Source organism: Astatotilapia calliptera, chromosome 17 (assembly GCF_964374335.1).
Source record: "Astatotilapia calliptera chromosome 17, fAstCal68.1, whole genome shotgun sequence".
NCBI lineage: Eukaryota > Metazoa > Chordata > Actinopteri > Cichliformes > Cichlidae > Astatotilapia > Astatotilapia calliptera.
The window spans coordinates 37,442,000-37,459,997 of NC_137438.1; the positions used below are offsets into that span (position 1 = coordinate 37,442,000).

Genomic DNA, 17,998 nt, shown 5'->3' on the forward strand with positions numbered 1-17,998 from the left:
TTCCCTGCTGAAAAACCTGTTTGATATTGCAAGGTTCTATTTTAATTCATTTTTATCAAAACGGTACTTTCTTGTCCTTTTTTCAGACTTCAGCCTCTCCTCTAGCCAGGAAACCAACATCACACCCTCGCCATCAGCAGCATGGACTATTGCACACCTCAGCCGTCGCGCCGGCACAATCCCGTGGACAGCATCTGCCGCAAACTGCAGACGATTCAGTGGCGCGGTGACCGAGAGCCCAATTCACCTTTCCAGATTCCCAAACTGTCCTCCAACAGTTACGACAGCCCTCAGTGTGGCCTCAGGCACAACTTGGAAGCCATCCTGAAGAAAGGGACCCTCCATAGAGACAACAGGGAGAAGGAGAAAACGAGAGAGATGGGGATGCCGAGCAGAGCAGCTTCCCAGCATTCCTCTGTCCTTCTGACCACACCTTCCACTCCTACATGCAACCGCTCCACACCAGCTAATGTCACATACACTATCACTAGTACTTTGGGGGAGCGGCGATGTGCTGATGGAAGTGATTTAAGACAAGTTAAAACGTGGCAGGGGTATTGTTCGACCCCCACGGGCCAGTCCAAGGACTCCCCTTACTTTACATTCACACGAGGACCTCAGTCAGCACAGCCTGATAGCGAGAGGCCGAGCAGGAGCCCACCTTTGTCTCGTAACTTCACCCAAAGTCGCAGCACCCTCTCCTACAACGTCAACTTCAGTTCTGCAGACAATACAAACCCTGCTGAGTGTGAGCTACCCTACCCAGCTCTGGTTGTGAAAAGACTGTCTATGGGAGATGGAGGTAGGGTGCAGAAGTAGCTTCACTGATCATTAAAACTGTCAGTTGACAAAAATTATCTTTGCACAAAAACTGTTACATCAGCAATAGATCCTCGAAAATGATTGTAGTCACGAAGCTGTGGATTAGAAAAGCATGGAGATGTCAAACTGCAGATTTACTTCTGAATTAAAAGTCTGAATTAAAACCGCTTGTGAACAAACGACCTCAGCAAGGCATGCTTACCAATCGAGCAAAGCAGACTGCCCCAGGGCTTCAGAAGCCTTGCCATGCTTCAGGTATAATATAATAGTTGTGGACTCCTATTGTGCAGGATACACAATGGGGGCAAATGTTAAACTGGATTCTGATTTATTAACCCATCTTTAAAAATAGGTTAAAATATGCAGTACAGTGTTTACAGTACATTAACATTACCTAATCCTTAGTTTCAAAGTAAGCATAAAAAAAGTGATTTTTAAGTGGCAGGCATCAACATGAAAGCTTCAGTGCAAAAATATGTCTTAGAGCCGAGGCTGGCTTTGTTACTCAAAGCGGTACCTCTAGAGGTTAATGTGTTTTACTTCACAATGCCCTCTTTATGCCATCACAGACAGGGTTTGAACAACTAGCACTTTGGAAGTGTGTAATGTTATGTACTGGAGCATCTCTACCTTGTCCTCTGCTGGCACAGTGCTTTTTGTCAGAGAAGGAGCACTCTGGATTTTCCTGCCCAGCATTGGTCCTCTGCAGTCGGGATGAACAGCAGGAGTGACTACAAGAAAATCATGAACTATTTCTTTAAGTCCTTGTCTTGAGGAGGGTGTCACTGTTTTTGTTTGGACTTTCTTCCTCCGCACTGGAACTAAATCAATCAGTAAATCTTGCCACATATCAAACATCGGGCCAGTTAGAATTCCTGGATGGAAGCGGCTGTAAGAGTGAGAGGAAAGAGTGGCAGAAATTTGGCCCAAGAGCTTTTGTTTAGTCACTGGTGCTGGTTCAGAACTAGTTTTCAGACAGAAACTATGTAACATTTTCAGATTTTTGCTTCCAGACGGTTTAATTTAAATTCAAGACTGTAGATTATTAATTAAAAGCAATAATTACTAGCTGTAGTTTTGAAGTGACTTTCCTTTTGTGACTCTGTAATGGATAATGTTTCCTCGTTATACTGTCACACACTCCATGCTGTGCCTGCAGGAAAATGTATCATGTGCTTTCTTTGCTACACAGCTGAATATTCTCTGTGTTTGGTGTGTTTTCTTCAGGGCCTTCAGTTGCCTCCGAAAAAGGGAAGGAGAATATGGCTGAAATCAGTCTTATCTGTGAAGAGAATCTGCTCGACACCATCTTCCATGCTTGTGATACCCAGCGCAGAGGTACGGCCGTATGTGCTCGCACAGTAATCAGTCAGTCAGGCACTAGCCATTAGCTCAATACAGAAGCCTAACAATGAATTTTAAGTCGCTACTTAGCGTAGTGCAACAGTGCCTCTTTTGTACAGACTGCAGAAGTCATTTCTTCAGCTTAAAACATTTGCATAGTATCAGTCCTCTCTGCGCCTTCCTCTTGTGCCTGCTTTTGCTCACAGCCACTCTCACATCTCAGAATGTGAAAATGTTTCTTCTGCTTTTTTACAGAAGCTTCTGTGTTTTCTGACATGTTAGTGATTTTCTGCTGTGACTCATGGTGCTGCATGGATGGCATATTAATAGACAGAGAGAGGGGTTTTTGTTTTTTGCCTCTTTCTTCTGTTTATAAAACCATTTTTAAACAGTTAGACAAACCTAAAAAATATCTTTTTTTTATAACCACCAAATCTGATTAAATCCAAGGTTGCAGTCTCTTCTTGTGTTCGGGCTACTCAGGTGATTTTCAGAAAAATGGTGCGCAGAGCTTTTTTCTGATTACTGTCTGAAGCTTGTTGAGTAAAGTCGGCACTGAGAAATGTGTGAAACCAACCACCAAAAAGTTAACTGTGGCTCAGTCACTATGGTTACTGCTTTTGCTGCCTACACCTATAACCACAATCTGTCACAATGTATCTGGGGGTGTTTAACTGTGCAAAGAAAGAAAATCTCAACTTGAAATGAACAAGAATATAAAAAGTGTCTTCAGCTTTATGATCAGATAAAGTTCTTTTATATCTTGAACATCAAAGTGTATCTAACGGGTCTTTTTTTCTCCCCCCTATTATTTTTCTAGGGAAAGTGTATGTGTCCCATATTGTGGACTATCTGCGTCACACCACCAGTCGCAGCTCTGAAGATAGCGGATTGGAGGAACTTTGCAACATGCTGGATCCAGAACACAAAGACGTGTCAATTGATCTGGACACATACCATGCTGTCATGAGAGAGTGGATCGATGACTGCCGCAACAATGGGTACTAGAAAATGTTACAGTTATATTTCAGAAATATGTATGTCGAAAGCTTTTCAGTTTAAAAAGGAAAAAAAAAGCTAAGGATTTGTTAGGTCTGCAATTTTATGGTGAAACCAATCAGACATTGTGAAATTTGCAGTATGAATGTGAACATCCTGGAGCATCTGATAAGGTGTCCTAATGGCAGTAGGCTTCACATCTACTTGATGCTTAATATTTCCATATATAAAAAAGAAATCACCTTTAAGGCATTCTTGTAGGATGAGCTAAACTAAATATCCACTCACAAGTGGATTTCAGAAAAAAATATTTAGTTTGTTTTAGGTGAAGCCATGGAAAATTAACGTTTTGCATCTTAGTCTGATGTGTGGGCTGGTTAAAGTGACATTGCATGAAGTGAGAGTAACTGCTGCATGACGTATCTTTTTACTGGTGCGTCTTGTTACTGAGTAGAAAAGAAGGGTGTCTTCATCATCATCATCTGACAACGAAGGTTGCTTAGATATAGATAGAGAATCTATCGATCTAGTTGCCTGCTTATAATATTAATATTGACTGTGTGCCAGTCGGAGAGCTCTCTCTAAAATGCTGTCAGTATGTTTGTGGATAAAGTAAAGAGTAGTTGGTGCCTTCCAAATTCTGGCGAAGATCATAAAACTACCTTATCTTAATGTGTTGTCCTCTCTGGTTTATCTCAGGGAACGGCCAACAGAAGATGACATCACCCAGGAATCAGTAAAACTCAGAGACAGCCTGTGTGGTGAATTTCCATATGATCACATACATGATTGTTTTTTATACCCTTTATGTTGTGTGTATGGGTCCAGTGTTGGTGACACCAGGAGCTTAATTGATGTAATATATGTTGGATTGTGATTTTTATTTATTTATTATTTTCCCCAGCCAGGAGGTCGATGTTGTTTAATGTGACCTCAGGAAGCTTGGAGGCATTTGGAGGGGAGGCATCCAGAGTTGAATTGTAAGAGATTTTTTGTGCAATACCGAGTGTTTGTTTATAATGTGACCTGTTACTGCCTATATTTGTCTGTGACCACCTACGCATGCCCTTGATCTATAAAGCTAAGATACATTATGCCTGCATGTGTGTATTTGTGTGTTTTCTTCCTCAGTGAAACATCAGAGCTGGTGTACTGTGTTGCTGACCTCCAGATGAGCAACCAAAAGCTGCAGGAGGAGGTAAAAAAGCTCAAGCAGGTGGTGGAGAGCATGGAGGAGAGTAACCAGAAGCTTGCGGAGGAAAACGAGGAGCTACACAATCAAGCAAAAATGTAAGATGCTTTTATGCGCATGTAAACATACAGAACACAGACACGGTATTAGAGCAGTCACAGTAGTAATGTCCATTTGTACTTGTCGTCTTTGACAGTAACCAGCAGCTGGCACAGAAGGAGAAGATGTTGAAGGAGGAGGTGGAAGAGATGAAGGCCACTCTGAGCTGTACGGAGGAAGGCAGAGCCCGTGCCTCCGCACACAGCAAACATGTGGTGAGTCAAAAGTGTTGAAATAGAATCGTCTTATTATTTTCTTTTCCGCTGCCTTGCAGCAGTTTTCAGTCAGTTATGGTAGTTTTATGAAACTTGTGAGTTTTTTCTTTTGTTTTAAACTGAGCACTTTCTTGTTTGAGATCTTTTTAAATGTCTTATTTGAAATCAGTTTCTCTTTAGCAAACAGGTGGTTGAAATATGGACAGCTGGTGTTAATATTCAGAATGAGATCTTTTCTGATTGGATGATAAGATTTATTTGCTATGTGCAGGTTTGTATACAGTATGTACCATAACTTGTGAGGACGCATTTATAATAGTAATCTGTAGTTTAGGGAAAACACTCAGAATATATAACAGAGCCAAACGCAATAATGGCCTATGTCTTTTTAATGTTTATTATATTGATTTTATTTTATTTTTTTATCCAGGAGAGAGAGAACCAGAGTCTCATCGCTAAGATTGCTTCTCTTCAGGAAGAGGTGATGATTATAGCACAGTTCACAGTGAAACGAATGACCTTACTGCACGCACACCAGTAGCACTCAGCAATTCCTAGCCCTCTTGCGTAGTATAATGTCACAAGTTTGTTCATGAAAGGATGTGTCCAGCTGCTCTAACTCCCCTCTGATGGTTCCTCAGAACTTTAAGGTCACTATGGAGACAGATGAGCTTCAGAGGAGAATAACGGAGCTGTGTGATATTAACGCTGACCTTCAGGTACCTTTACTGTAAAATATACTTTTATATTTTGAACTGTTATTTTATCTCTCTCTCTCTGTGCTTCACTCAAATATGCCCTCAGTTCTGTATTTGACGATATCTGCAGCGCTCATTGTATTTCTGTTTCTGCCATGTTTAACTTGCTGTGCTTTCTTTATATTATGTAACTGCTCTTTTCTTGTCCTCAGATGCAGATTCACTCTTTTGACGCAGTCATTAGTGAAAAGGATGCAGTGATAGTAGAGGTCAGTACCTAATCTTGTTGAATTTTTATTTTATTGTTGCTGATTATCTTTAGAATCTTGCATAATGATATAAAATGAGTGTTTTTTGGGTTTTTTTGTTTTGTTTTTTCAAAAAACTCCCACATTTTGTGTCATTTGCATTCTTATACAGAAAAGCAGACAGATAGATGAGCTGAAGGCAGCAGTGGAGGAATACTCTTCCATTACAGAGGTTGGTGTGCTCAACATCCTATCAGCTCTTGAGTTTCTACCTTGCTTGATTTTTTTTTTTTTTTTTTTTTTTTTTTTTTTGTTATTTATAGACAGAAATATGTCACTGAAGACAAAAAGCCTTCAGCGACATATTCCTGTCCTCTGTATTAGTCATCAGTGACACGCTAGCAGTTTGGTGTGTTGGGTTCAGATGTGGGAATGAAATCACCTGCCCTCTATCCAAACACGCGCCTCATGGCCCGCATGTTTATTGTAGTGTAGAAAGGGTAGACTGCACGGACTGCCTTTAACTATCTAATGGGTTGGGATGACTCATGATTGCGTTATCTGTTGTTGACTCCAGCTGCTGAGGGTGGACAAGAACAAGCTGGAGAGGCAGATGCAGATGATTCTCCCAGACTTGGCTGGGTGAGTGAACCACAAATAACCTGAAAATAGAAATTTGAGTTTAAATGTTTAGACTGAGGATTGAGGGACAACTAAGACAAAATGGATTGAAAAGTTTTATTTTGTGTGCACATTTCATCGTCACTTTTTCTATTAAGTGTCTTTTTCTTAACCTGAACATCAATTCCCTTTCTCCTGTCTCTTGCAGGGCTAGTCTTTCTTTGTCAGTGGCTTATCGGATGAACCAGAGCAGCTCGGGATCCTTGCAAACAGAGCTCGCTCTGGCACAGTCACCACTGGAGGTCAGCACTCTCATGCTCTGTCTCATTTATTCATCTTTCTTTTATGCCTTGTATTACTGCCACTTCTACCTGCTTTCTGCTGCTGCTTCATTAATGTATCCATCTAGTGTTGTTTTAGCTTGAAGTTTGATGTTTACTCTTATTTCTTTGCACAATGTTTTCAGTATCTGGTCTTTTGCTTCTGATGGTGAATGAACTGTTCTTTGATGATTAGTCTTTTCCAGAGTGTCTCACATAATCGGTACACATTGCAAAGCAACACAAACCGCTGTCCTAACATCTGATGCAGCCATTCACAGGCCGCATACTTAAGAGACCACCTTCTTTAATCCGTAAGGCCAGCAATGTTGTGGGGATGGAGCTGGACTACCTCAAGGTGGTGTCGGAGAGGCGGATGCTGTCCAAGATAAAGACAATGTTGGATAACACCTCCCACCCACTCCATGACATGCTGGTCAGTCACAGGAGCTCGTTCAGTGAGAGACTGAGATTACCGAAAAGCACCACTGAACGACACAGGAAATCATTCCTGCCTGTGGCCATCTCCCTGTACAACGCATCCACTTAACACACTGGTTACTGCTACAACTACACATGTTTCTTTTCCAGCTATTTATTTATGAGTGACTTATGTATGTATATATATGTATATATTGTACTATTCTTAGTTAGCATGTTGTCTGTCTTGTCTTAATGTTGGTTTATAATGGAGCACTGTAACAAAAAATAATTTCCCCCAGGGATCAATAAAGTATTCTGATTCTCTGCAATAATAATTTTTAAGAAAGCCTTTGACTTGTTCATATAAATCTATTGCCCCTGTCTACAGGCTCCCCATGGAGTTGACTATTTGTCCACTACAAGCTTTGCCTCCCCACTGGATGAGACTCTGGACAGGGAGGTGCTGCTGATGCTGCAGGGACCCAGCCCTGAACACATGGCACTGGAGTTCAAAAACCTCATAAATAAACTGGTAAACCAGTCTCTCTTATGTTGTATAACATTCAGCGTTTTCATTTCTAACTGCACCTATTTGGAATTTGAGGTGTAGAGATGAAGTTGAGTTGCTGAGGGTTGTGTGATCCTGTCTTGAAGTATTCCTCTTTCACTTTTGTCTCTCAGAAAAGGGACTTCAGAAAAGAAACCGACTCTGTCTTAACTTCAGTTAGAGTTTTGTTAGATGACCACACACAGACAGAAGGCGACACCAGTCTTCAGGTGAGATACACTTTTACATTCACATTTTGAACTTTACAGTCAGCATCAGCCTAGCTATAATGCTGTCAGTGTTGACCACAGAATAAGTGTCTGTGTACATTTCTGGGTCTGAGTAATTCAAGTCTGCAGATGGCTATACTTTTTAAAATATGAGTCATAAAATTATATAAATTATTCTTCCTCCACCTGTTGCTCTCTTTTTTTCCATTTATCACAGCCTATCTGCTCTTTCTATCCTTCCCACCCACCATTTCTGGTCTCGAGAGCTCTCACTTATATAACTCTCCAACAGGCCCCATCCAAGCAGTGCTGTTTAGTCAGTGTTTTACTGTGAGCACAACCCACTTCCCCCTCCTCTTTCACTCTTTCTGTGTCTCTCTCGCTCACTCTCTCTCTGTTTCTCTTCCCCCCTCCTCCTGCATTGTTGCCACTCTGCATTCATTAGCCACATTCTGCCATAAAGCAGTAAACATGCCAAATGAGACAGAAATCATTAGTGTACCTGAGCTGTGCCAGTGTGTGTTTTGCTGGTTCTTCAGCGTGCTAGCTGTCACGGAAAGAGTTTGTGTCAGTTAGGTGTCACAACTTTTGGGGGCGTAAAAGACACCCAGCTATTAAATCTGCGGCCTTTTTACTCGAGCGAGAGGCTCACCCCTCAGCCTCATCTTCCTACAGACTGTGCAGGCCGAGCTGGACGCACGTAGGGCAGACTGGGTCCTCAGCCTGGACCAGCTGGCCCAGTACACTGACTCACTGGAGAAAGAGCTGATCAAAATGGCCGGAAACATGAGGAGGTCCCGCACTGAGATCCTCCACCTTTCTGTCAGGTGAGTACATCTTTGCTGTATGCGCTGCCTGTTCATGTGTAGCTGTGCATGTGAAAAAAGGTGGGCAGTCAGAACCGAGCGATCCGTTAAACACTAACGGCAGTTCTCGTTTTGAGTCTGGTATGAGAGAGGAGGTGGATGAAAGATTAATGCCAGGGAAAATCGATGTAAGAGAGCAGAATTCCAGTGGATCTTGTGGCGGCTAATCAAAGACGACTTGCTTTTAAGGTAGGGAAACTTTTTTTTTTGAGGCGGAGTTGTTTTGAGTAGCCGTGATCTCATTGGTTGGATTAAACACTTATAGGCAGAGCTAAAAGGGAAATATCCTGCTAGAAAGTAATACTGGCACCACTGAAGATAATGAAGACTACAAGCTGGTTAAGCATAGCAGCGTAATCACTGATTTAAATGCAGTCTAGACATAATGAGTTCCCAAGGTTAGCTGATTAGACTAGCTGACCTTTCAAGTCCATACACTATCTGCATAGGCTTGTTAGGATGCTTACAAGACTTCAGGTTTTGTTTGCTTCATGGTGCTTTCCTGGTAACATGTCAATTTTAGCTAAGCTCTACTTTTGGGTCATCTGAGCAGTGTTTCTAAAACCTTGATTAGTCTAGATAAATAACCACACACACAGAGTACTCAGACCGCTGCAGGTGTCACTGAGGGGGGGCTCTGCTTGTCCAGGCTCTGTTTCAGTTGGGCAGTCAGTTGTTGTAGTGAATGGAGGAAAGACCCGTTAATCATCCTGACCTCAGTGACCATGGAGGGCCTGCCTCACTAAGTTGGGTCTGGGCCATTCCTGGATTGTATTCTGACTCTGGATGGATTTGTCTTGCATTCTACGCGTGTCTGTTGATGTGTGTTCATAGAAACGGCCGTCCCCTTTGGATATATAACAGGGTTTGGTCTGGTGCACCACAAGACCAGAGGGAGAGAGCTGGTCAGACTGTCCACCTGGGATTTAGAAGCTCAGCTGTCAGGGTGATCTTGTTTGGGGGTGGGGGGGAAGAAACTGCAGAGGGCTCACTGTAGGTTTAGTTCTGGATCACTTGAAAATCTAGACTGTTACAGACTGAAGGAAGCATTACTGGGCCAGTCGGAGAACTGGCGCTGGTCACCCTGGGCAACAGAATGGGACACTGCATGGGCCTGCGGATTGGGTACAGTATGTCCGCTGTACTTTCTACTAGGATCTGCTTGCATGGGCTTGGATAAGTCTTCAGACAGTTTAGATGTAGCTACCCCATCTTTTCTTGTTAAACTAATAATGCTTGAGCTGTTATTAATGTGGCACCGTGTAATTGCATACAGGGTGCAGGAGCAGGAGAACCAGAAGCGGCAGCTGTGTGAGGAGCTCGAGCAGCTAAAGACCCCTCAGGATAGCAGAGAGGCCTCATGCCAGACACCTGCACTAGAAGAGGAGGTCAGAAAACAGGGGATGGGGCTCATTATGCTTTATTTTATTAAGTTTTATGCCATAAACGATTGCAGACCCTTGCTTTCACCATTCCTAGAAAAAATCTTCATCTATAGTCTGTGTGCATAATTATTTGCATATTCAATGAGTAAGACTGAAGTGTGATGTACACCATCTGACAGATCACTTTGCACTTTTTAAATCCTCTCTCAGCTGGGGTTAGAAAATAATCAGATGTAATAATATATATGTAGGCTCTTTTTACATTATTACCAGTAACCACAATGTGTGTGCATCACTGGAGAGACAGCTCGCACTGTATTCAGACAGATGGAGTAGAGATAGTAGAGGAGAGCTTACTGCGAGCTGGCGACTGAAGTGGACATGTGCACCCCCGCACATAAATACACATGCACGCAGAATCAGATGCAAGCACACACCTACGCACTGCTAATAACACGCTGACGCATACTTGAACATTTCCATTCCAACACCATTGTTTTACTCTAAAAAGGAATATGTGAGGTGCTGATGTACCTCACACAAATGCATATGTGTATATGTTTATACAGCAACCATATACATGCATACAGTAACCAGGCTGTCCATAACAAATAAGCTTTAAGTTTTAGATATTTTACAGGATAGCCCTGAATTAAACCAGGCTGCTGTGGACGTCTTCTACATCAAGCTGGCATGTTTGAGAGCTTTTCTTACTGTAAATACTGTATTTTGTTTTATGGTGATAGTTCTCATAATACCTAAGTGTGTAGTTTGTTTGACCAGAAGCAGCAATAGCTGTACAGAAACTTGGCATCAAAAAGATTTTTTTTGTAACTGTAACTATGCCACCTTCAGTCCTCCAGATGTTTTTTTTTTCTTTTTTTTACTAGAGTGGGTTTTGAAATGCTTCTGCAAATTTCACTTTTGCATTTTTATTTTTAGGTTGGAGATGACTTGGACTGGGACGAGGAATTTGCTATTCAAGATTTCCTTAAGAATGAGCTAGCAGAGAGAAATTGCCAAGTACATGACGGGCAAAGAGAAGAGAGGCTCGAGGAAACAGGAGATAAAATAACAGACAGAGGTGAAGAGGAGGACGCAGAGGAGAGGTGGACAGTGGTGGATAGCGGCGGGGAGGGAGACGTGAGGGACACATCAACTCCGCTGTCTGTTGTCACAGTGGAGGCCCAATCTGGGCAGGGCACAGTGGGAGAAGGTCGAGGTGAGTGAGGACAAGAGTTAGGCATAACGACAACTGCTCACGCTTTAAAGACTCACAGGGTGTTGATTTTGAGTTGGCTTTAAACAAGAACAAATATTCCTCGTTATCTCAAGGAAAGTTGAGACCTTTGAGGAGTTTTCCTTGAGCCCTTAATATCCAGTGTTCAGCATAACTGGCCCAGAGCTAACTGGAACCTCTTGGCCAAGCCAAATAGAACTAAATATAGTTCAGTATTTTTCTAGCCTTGCTGTGACCCATGTGTTCTCCCTCTTCCTAGCTCTGGATTAAATGCAGGAGAATCGACTGTTTAAAAATGAAATATGAGCTAGCGTCATGGAGCACGAATGTGATCTGATACATCCTGTAAATGTTTAGCAAGAAAGTATTGAAGCAATTGTTTGAATGGGAACTTTTCCAATCTAAAATTATAGCTAATGATTTGTTAATTTGCAAAACTCTAACTGAAGTGTTCTTCCAAGCAGAAGTTGTTATAGACAGCATATTTTATCTACACGGAGGTTGTTTAACCAGGTTATTGATTTGAGAACATTTACAGACAATGCCAATTTTTTTCAGTGACCTTGAATTCACATATACCTCCAGTGACGAATCAGTCTACGCTGTATATGATAAACTCTTAACAGATTACCATTGTCTTTGAGTGCTGATTTATTTGTGCGTGTGTGTGAGATAAACTGGATTATTCCCCAGTAATTCATGGGAGTCAGCTACCTTTAGAACCAGTACAGTACTCGCTCACTGTCTTACTGTAAGGATGCTCAATCTCTGAGGCCATTCTAAGCAGACCCCTGCCTTCTATGGTTGTTGTGGCCCTGGGCTTCTAAAGGTTCAGTGAGGGAATGTGTGTGTGTGCGTATGTCAACACAGCACGAGAAATCCTCTCTTCCTCAAGATCCTTCTATGGCCAGGTGTGTGACTGGTCTGAGGCCATGAAGTGAGCACAGTAATCCCCATTCCTCTGTCTGCATGAGCGGTTGGCAGGCCGAGAAACAGAAAACAAGTGTGCAAGTGTGGTCATTAATGCCACCTTAGCCATGGATGGTATTTTAACCCCTTTGCCCCTCCCTCGGCTCAGTTCTTTACATAATAGACTGTCTGACCTTTTATGGCGACAGTGCAGTTGGTTTGTGAATTAACCCCAGGATGGATTTGACAGGGCTCTGGGTTCTCAGCGATCAGCCTCGTTGTTTTGTCATTTTTCTCAGCCTCCTCCTTTCTCCTCTCATTTCTTTGTTTCATTTTTTTTCTCATCTTCCCTCTGTCCCAGGTTCTGCAGCCTGTAGTGAGTCAGAGCCAGAGGTGACCTGTCAACCTTTGCAGGTACATTGAAATTAGGTGCTCACTACATTTGAATTTGAAGGTCATTTTTTAACTTTATTATTGTCTTATTATGCTTGATCAAAAGATTCACTTGAAATGACACAACTTGGTTAACAGGCTCTAATGTTAAGTTATGCTGAAGCCAAATAAGAATACATCTTGGTGGGATGTTGCAGAATGAAACCCCATTTAAAAAAAAATAACAGGTTTTCTTTCCTTGAAACATATTTGTAATCAAGATTCTCAAATGTATTTTTAATTAAAATCAACATGGCCAAATTCATATTTGATGGCACATGTGACAAATGGGTACATAAGTATGTCCTATATCATTAGATGTAGCTGTTAAAAGAGATCTAAAAGCATTGCCGTGGAATTTGGGATCGCCTTAGCTGACTAGCTAAAACTGAGACTGTTGCTAACACTTTAGCATCTGAAACCTTTGATTACCTAGAGCAGGGGTGTCCAACTCCAGGCCTCGAGTGCCAGTGTCCTGCAGGTTTTAGATCGCACCCTGGGTTAACACACCTGAATCGAATGATTAGTTCATTACCAGGCCTCTGGAGAACTTCGGAAATGCTGAGGAGTCATTAAATCAGCTGTGATGGATCATGGACACATCTAAAACCTGCAGGACACCAGCACTCGAGGCTTGGAATTGCCTACCCCTGACCTAGAGTAATGTGACCTGTCTGAATACCTGCTCAGATTTTGCTGTTAAGAATACATGTCCGCCATTCAATAGATGGCTTTCTTTAAAGGGGGTAAACTAAAAAGATTTTTTTTTTTGTAAACCATCTATCTGAAGAATGTGGATTGTGAAATCAATTTACTCTGGCTGTCTTTCCTCTATGACTCCCCACTCCACTCTCAACTATTACTGATGTTGATCTCTTGAGCAAGACACTGAATCATCAGCAACTCTGCCAACAGTAGATGAGACTTCAGCAGCACGGTTCCATTAAGCTGATTTGATGCTTATTGCACCTTCCACGGTTCATTTAAGTTGTTAATATTTAATTTGGCTGCAGTTGAAAATATAACCATATCTGTCACATGCAACTGCAATGAAGTAATATAATGCTTCATATTATTAACAAACTCAGTTTGGATGACCCAGCATCAGTTGGCTGTGGTCAACGGCAATAATAATTACGCAACTAGCATTTGTGACAATCTGTGGTGTTTGAAGTTTTGCAGAGGTCATTGTCGGCATATTTCTGTCATATTAACTGTATGGAAGTAACTTTCTGTTAAGAGCAGTGACTCTTTCATTGAAGTCTACCTATTCAGGGATCCTTTTGACTTATTAAATTTCAAGGTCTTTAGCTGCAAATAACTGCTTTGAATGTGCTGAAATCTCAGTTTCTTCTGCCTGTCATTGACGGCTGTCTCTAGTTTTTTACTCCACTAAATAAGAATTTATGATGTAAGATATTAAACAGTGTCTCTGCCTTCCTTTCCCTGTCCTCTTCTGTCATTTGCCTACCAAATTGCTCGTCACATATTATTCACAGCCTCTACATACAGTCAGCAGTCTGCATGCTTGTACAGAAACTGCTTTTTTAAATTTTATTTTTTTAATAAATATAGGTTGTCACTGATGAAACGCTACGATCACACTGATGTGAAAGGGAAAAGTAGCTATAATCTTGGCGTCTTGCACTTGCTTATCTTGCATGTTATGAATTCTTCCCACTTGCTCACTGTTTAATTAATTTCATGCCTGTGAGGTTGATAAAACCAATTTAATCACTCATCAATGCTAGCATTATGAAAGTGATGTTTGCTTTTGAATTTCTATGATGATGACAGTAATTGGGGGTCTTTCCAGCAGCCCATCAACGATGGGGCAGACTCTTTGTGCTTTCTGTCATCTGTAAGATTTTGTTGACTTATGTAATGTCTCCTCATTTGACAGAGATTTGTTTCTATTGACTGTGTGCCTGCTGTTTTAGTATATGGTGTGTGCTGTTTAGTGTGCTGCTTATTTGATCTTTTCACTCCTTTTCTCTTTTTTTGAATATTTGTCAATATTTCTGTGTGCGTGTGTGCACTTTTTTTTTTTCTTCCTTCCAGGAAGACGCAGTGGTACCACTGAGCTCCCACTCACAAGCTGTCAGCGTTACACAGCCAGAGGCGGATGCTCTCCCCGATCTGCCCCACTCAGAAAATAACGGTAAGACCTCCTCCTCTGTCTCTGTATTACACTTGAAGTGCTGATTACTTGCTATCTTTCTGTTTCACTTTCCTCTCCCCCTGCTGTCAGCTAGACTCCAGTTCAACTGTTTGCATTTACACCTTAACCAGAGTGAGTCATTTCCTGAATGGCTTGGTATGCTGTTTGTTTAGACAAGACAAGGCTTTACTAAATCGTGCAAGATGATCACATGCTACTAAGTAGTCACATCACTTATGTTTTTAATGACCTTATGCTGTGTTTATTTTGGTTGAACTTGTATTTGGTAAGCAAACCCTGCATTACTGTTTCTTGTTATCTTTGTCCTATCCTATTTTATTTACTGGATAAGGAAGTTGCAAAATTAACTTTTTTATGATGATTATTGTGGTTAAGTATGACCTAGAGAGGGGAAATGTGGTACTAATGCGTTAAAATGGTTTCTCTGTATATGTGTAATTATAACTAATGCTCATGTACTGTAAACTACACGCAGTTTGAACTGAATTAAATGCAAAATATTACAAAAGAGAAACTCGTAATTGTGAAATATCCTATTATATTCACATTACTTCATACTGATAGTCTATAAATAAACTAACTTTGGCTCTTGTATCAGCAGGTGCAGAGGCTTGTGAAAATGGACAGTCTGACTCCTGTGGTCCAGCTGAAACTTTGAGAAACTCACCTGATCAGAACCAAACTATAACTCCTGTTAGCACCCCTCCCACAGCAGCTGATATGGTTTCTCCCAACAGCACCTCACCTGGATCAGACGAGACCATTAGCCAGACTGAGAGGTGACTGACAAACATTTGACTTTGCTACCAGGAAAAAAGAAAAAAAAAAAGACTCTTGGATTGCTGTCATTGACTTTTTTATCATTGCCACTAGGGGGCGCCAAATAATAGAATTTTGAAGTTGTTTGCAAGAAAGACAGTTGTAATAGCTTACATTAAATTGTGAGGCTAGTTTGTTGCAATCAGTTCACAAGACTTGATAGAGCTGCAAAACAAAGATACTTTGTGTTTATTTGTGCTGATAGAGTGAGAGTCATCAATGTGCAAATGGGAATTTCCAAAAGACAGAATATGATAATGAAATTGAAGAGAACCAGAGGATTACTTATCACTGATGATCAACTAGTGATGTGGTAATTTGAATATATTGTGAATTGCAACCACATCTAGTGTGAAAGTTGGTATGAAATGGAGATGAACATTTCCTGGTCAGCCTTTTCCTTCAGTGCCACTGAAAAGGATCATTGTGTGAGGTCTGAACTGGTAAACCTCACCTGGGGCACAGAAAACACGTCTCTTTAGTACACAATATAATTTTGTCACTCAGTCTCACATGGTTATTCTTGCATAGCAGCATAAACGGCCTCTTTTGAATTGGAACTTGAAAGGAATTATCAGTAGTCACAATAGTCATAACTGAAGCAGTCTTTCATGAAGTTTGAACATTTCCCTGCGACTTGGGCAACATTTGCTAGTCAAATGGGCGTTTTCATTGCTGTGGGAGGAGTGCAAAGGCTAATTGGTATCTCTGTGCCCATGCTTTGCATAGGCACAGTCTACCTCCACAGAGATGAAGTCTGTTCCTCATCTCTCTTGCTGCCTTTCACTGTGTCAGTTATTAGCTAGCTAGAAAGTTTATCAGGCATATCAATAAAGAATCCAAAAATGGACAGTACCTAAAAGTTGATCTCTGATCTTTCAACTGTTGTCGGCAGCCAGCCAACCAGTGTGGACCACGAAGGAGAAGAGAAGAGAGGCAAGGTGGACTCAACTGCCGGAGACATGAGCTATATTAAGGTTAGTAGCAGAAGAGAAGTGCTTTAATGCATAAATGAAAACAATTTCCTCTCATCTTTTCAGCGCCCACTCATGACTACTTCCCCTTCCTCTTTTTGACACACTTTTTCTGTTTGCAACTTTGTGTGTGTTGAGTCAGTGAAGGTGTATTATAAAGGGAGGTGGAGTTCAACAGGCTGGGCAGGGGCTGGGTTTTCCTTAGAAAAGTGAAAAGGTATGTGATCAGACTGATCAAGCTAGTTACATCAGGAGTTATGGGCTTGACTGTCAGCTTCCCTCAGCTCTGTTAACATACAAGGCAAGTGTGTTATACCTCATACTGCTCATCAAAGTCTGTGTTAAAGTTCTTTACTTCAAGATGTCTCAGGTTTGTGTAGTTCATAAAAAACGATGAAAAATCTAATATCTGTCAGAGCATGTTGAAATCGGTAAAGTTTACAGGCAAAGAAGTTTATACATAGTAGCTTAATCAAAACAAAATTAAGTTTTGTATTCATTGAAAAAGTATTAGATATGAGATCTCAAGAACAGAGTCTTTAATTTTTTAAACAAGAATTTAACTCAAATATAATTAATCACAATCTGAACGTGTGTGTTCTTTAGCATTTTTGCTCAACAAGTTAGTTACACAGTTACTTGACTGCTATTTATTAGTTATTTTTACCTCTTAATTTATTGGTTGGTCTTGAATGACTTCTGTGTCCAGATGAATGGGTTTTAAAAGTACATTTTTGCAAATTACATTCCTTTGTTTGGAGATTTGGAACCATGGATGTCTGAGTTGTTTCACCACGGCTAGTGTACGTCCTGCTCTCTGCCAGATCTGTCGGTTTGTTTTTAGTCTCCTACTTGATGTTAACTTTATGGCCTGCCACCCTACTGAGAGATAGTGATTGTTTTTATTTTTATGGCCAGGTCAGTGTTTATAACTAAGAATTGGGGCCTTTTATCTTTTTTAAAGTTGAGTATTCTATTTGAACCCTATTATTCAAATATATTCAAACTGTAATTTTACTTGTAAATGAATCCATTTTCATAGGACTTCGTTCATATTGACAACAAGAATATAAATAAAGTCAACCATATTATTTATCCCAATAGTGGCACTTTTTATTTAGTTTCAATTGGATGTGACACAGCATGCGAAAACCTGACTAGTCTAAAATTTCCCAGATTAATATGAAAAAAACAAACAAATGAATAAACACATTTATTTTGTTGATCAATCATTGTTTATTTTTTAGGACTTTTTGACTTGACAATGTCAAACTGTTCATTCTTTGATTAATAACTGCAAAAAGATACTCACAGCATGTTTAGAAATGATAAAATTTAACTGAATTTAAAAACTTGTTTCGTACTAAGTTTACAAGAAATTGTTCATCGATCCCAATGTTGACACCGTCACCGTCCTAGGCCAAAGAAGCAAA

The 17,998-nt window shown here is 40.8% G+C and overlaps 1 protein-coding gene across 8 annotated transcripts in view; it reads left to right on the forward strand.

Annotated features, from left to right (window-relative positions):
* The window catches only part of lrmp (lymphoid-restricted membrane protein), a 29,899-nt gene that overhangs the window by 2,204 nt on the left and 9,697 nt on the right, over nucleotides 1–17,998 (forward strand). For 7 of the 8 annotated variants that reach the window (XM_080291941.1, XM_080291940.1, XM_026148219.2 and 4 more), the window contains exons 2-23: nucleotides 87–802; nucleotides 2,050–2,160; nucleotides 2,987–3,167; nucleotides 3,865–3,926; nucleotides 4,070–4,145; nucleotides 4,297–4,455; nucleotides 4,554–4,671; nucleotides 5,102–5,152; nucleotides 5,313–5,390; nucleotides 5,582–5,638; nucleotides 5,790–5,849; nucleotides 6,195–6,259; nucleotides 6,447–6,540; nucleotides 7,370–7,513; nucleotides 7,663–7,758; nucleotides 8,434–8,585; nucleotides 9,901–10,012; nucleotides 10,952–11,231; nucleotides 12,520–12,572; nucleotides 14,652–14,751; nucleotides 15,371–15,551; nucleotides 16,487–16,568. In XM_080291941.1, the coding sequence (XP_080148067.1) occupies nucleotides 142–802; nucleotides 2,050–2,160; nucleotides 2,987–3,167; nucleotides 3,865–3,926; nucleotides 4,070–4,145; nucleotides 4,297–4,455; nucleotides 4,554–4,671; nucleotides 5,102–5,152; nucleotides 5,313–5,390; nucleotides 5,582–5,638; nucleotides 5,790–5,849; nucleotides 6,195–6,259; nucleotides 6,447–6,540; nucleotides 7,370–7,513; nucleotides 7,663–7,758; nucleotides 8,434–8,585; nucleotides 9,901–10,012; nucleotides 10,952–11,231; nucleotides 12,520–12,572; nucleotides 14,652–14,751; nucleotides 15,371–15,551; nucleotides 16,487–16,568 (2,973 nt within the window). In that variant the 5' untranslated portion in view covers nucleotides 87–141. The remainder of the gene's footprint in view (nucleotides 1–86; nucleotides 803–2,049; nucleotides 2,161–2,986; nucleotides 3,168–3,864; nucleotides 3,927–4,069; nucleotides 4,146–4,296; nucleotides 4,456–4,553; nucleotides 4,672–5,101; nucleotides 5,153–5,312; nucleotides 5,391–5,581; nucleotides 5,639–5,789; nucleotides 5,850–6,194; nucleotides 6,260–6,446; nucleotides 6,541–7,369; nucleotides 7,514–7,662; nucleotides 7,759–8,433; nucleotides 8,586–9,900; nucleotides 10,013–10,951; nucleotides 11,232–12,519; nucleotides 12,573–14,651; nucleotides 14,752–15,370; nucleotides 15,552–16,486; nucleotides 16,569–17,998) is intronic. The other variant, XM_080291942.1, reaches the window with a different exon arrangement.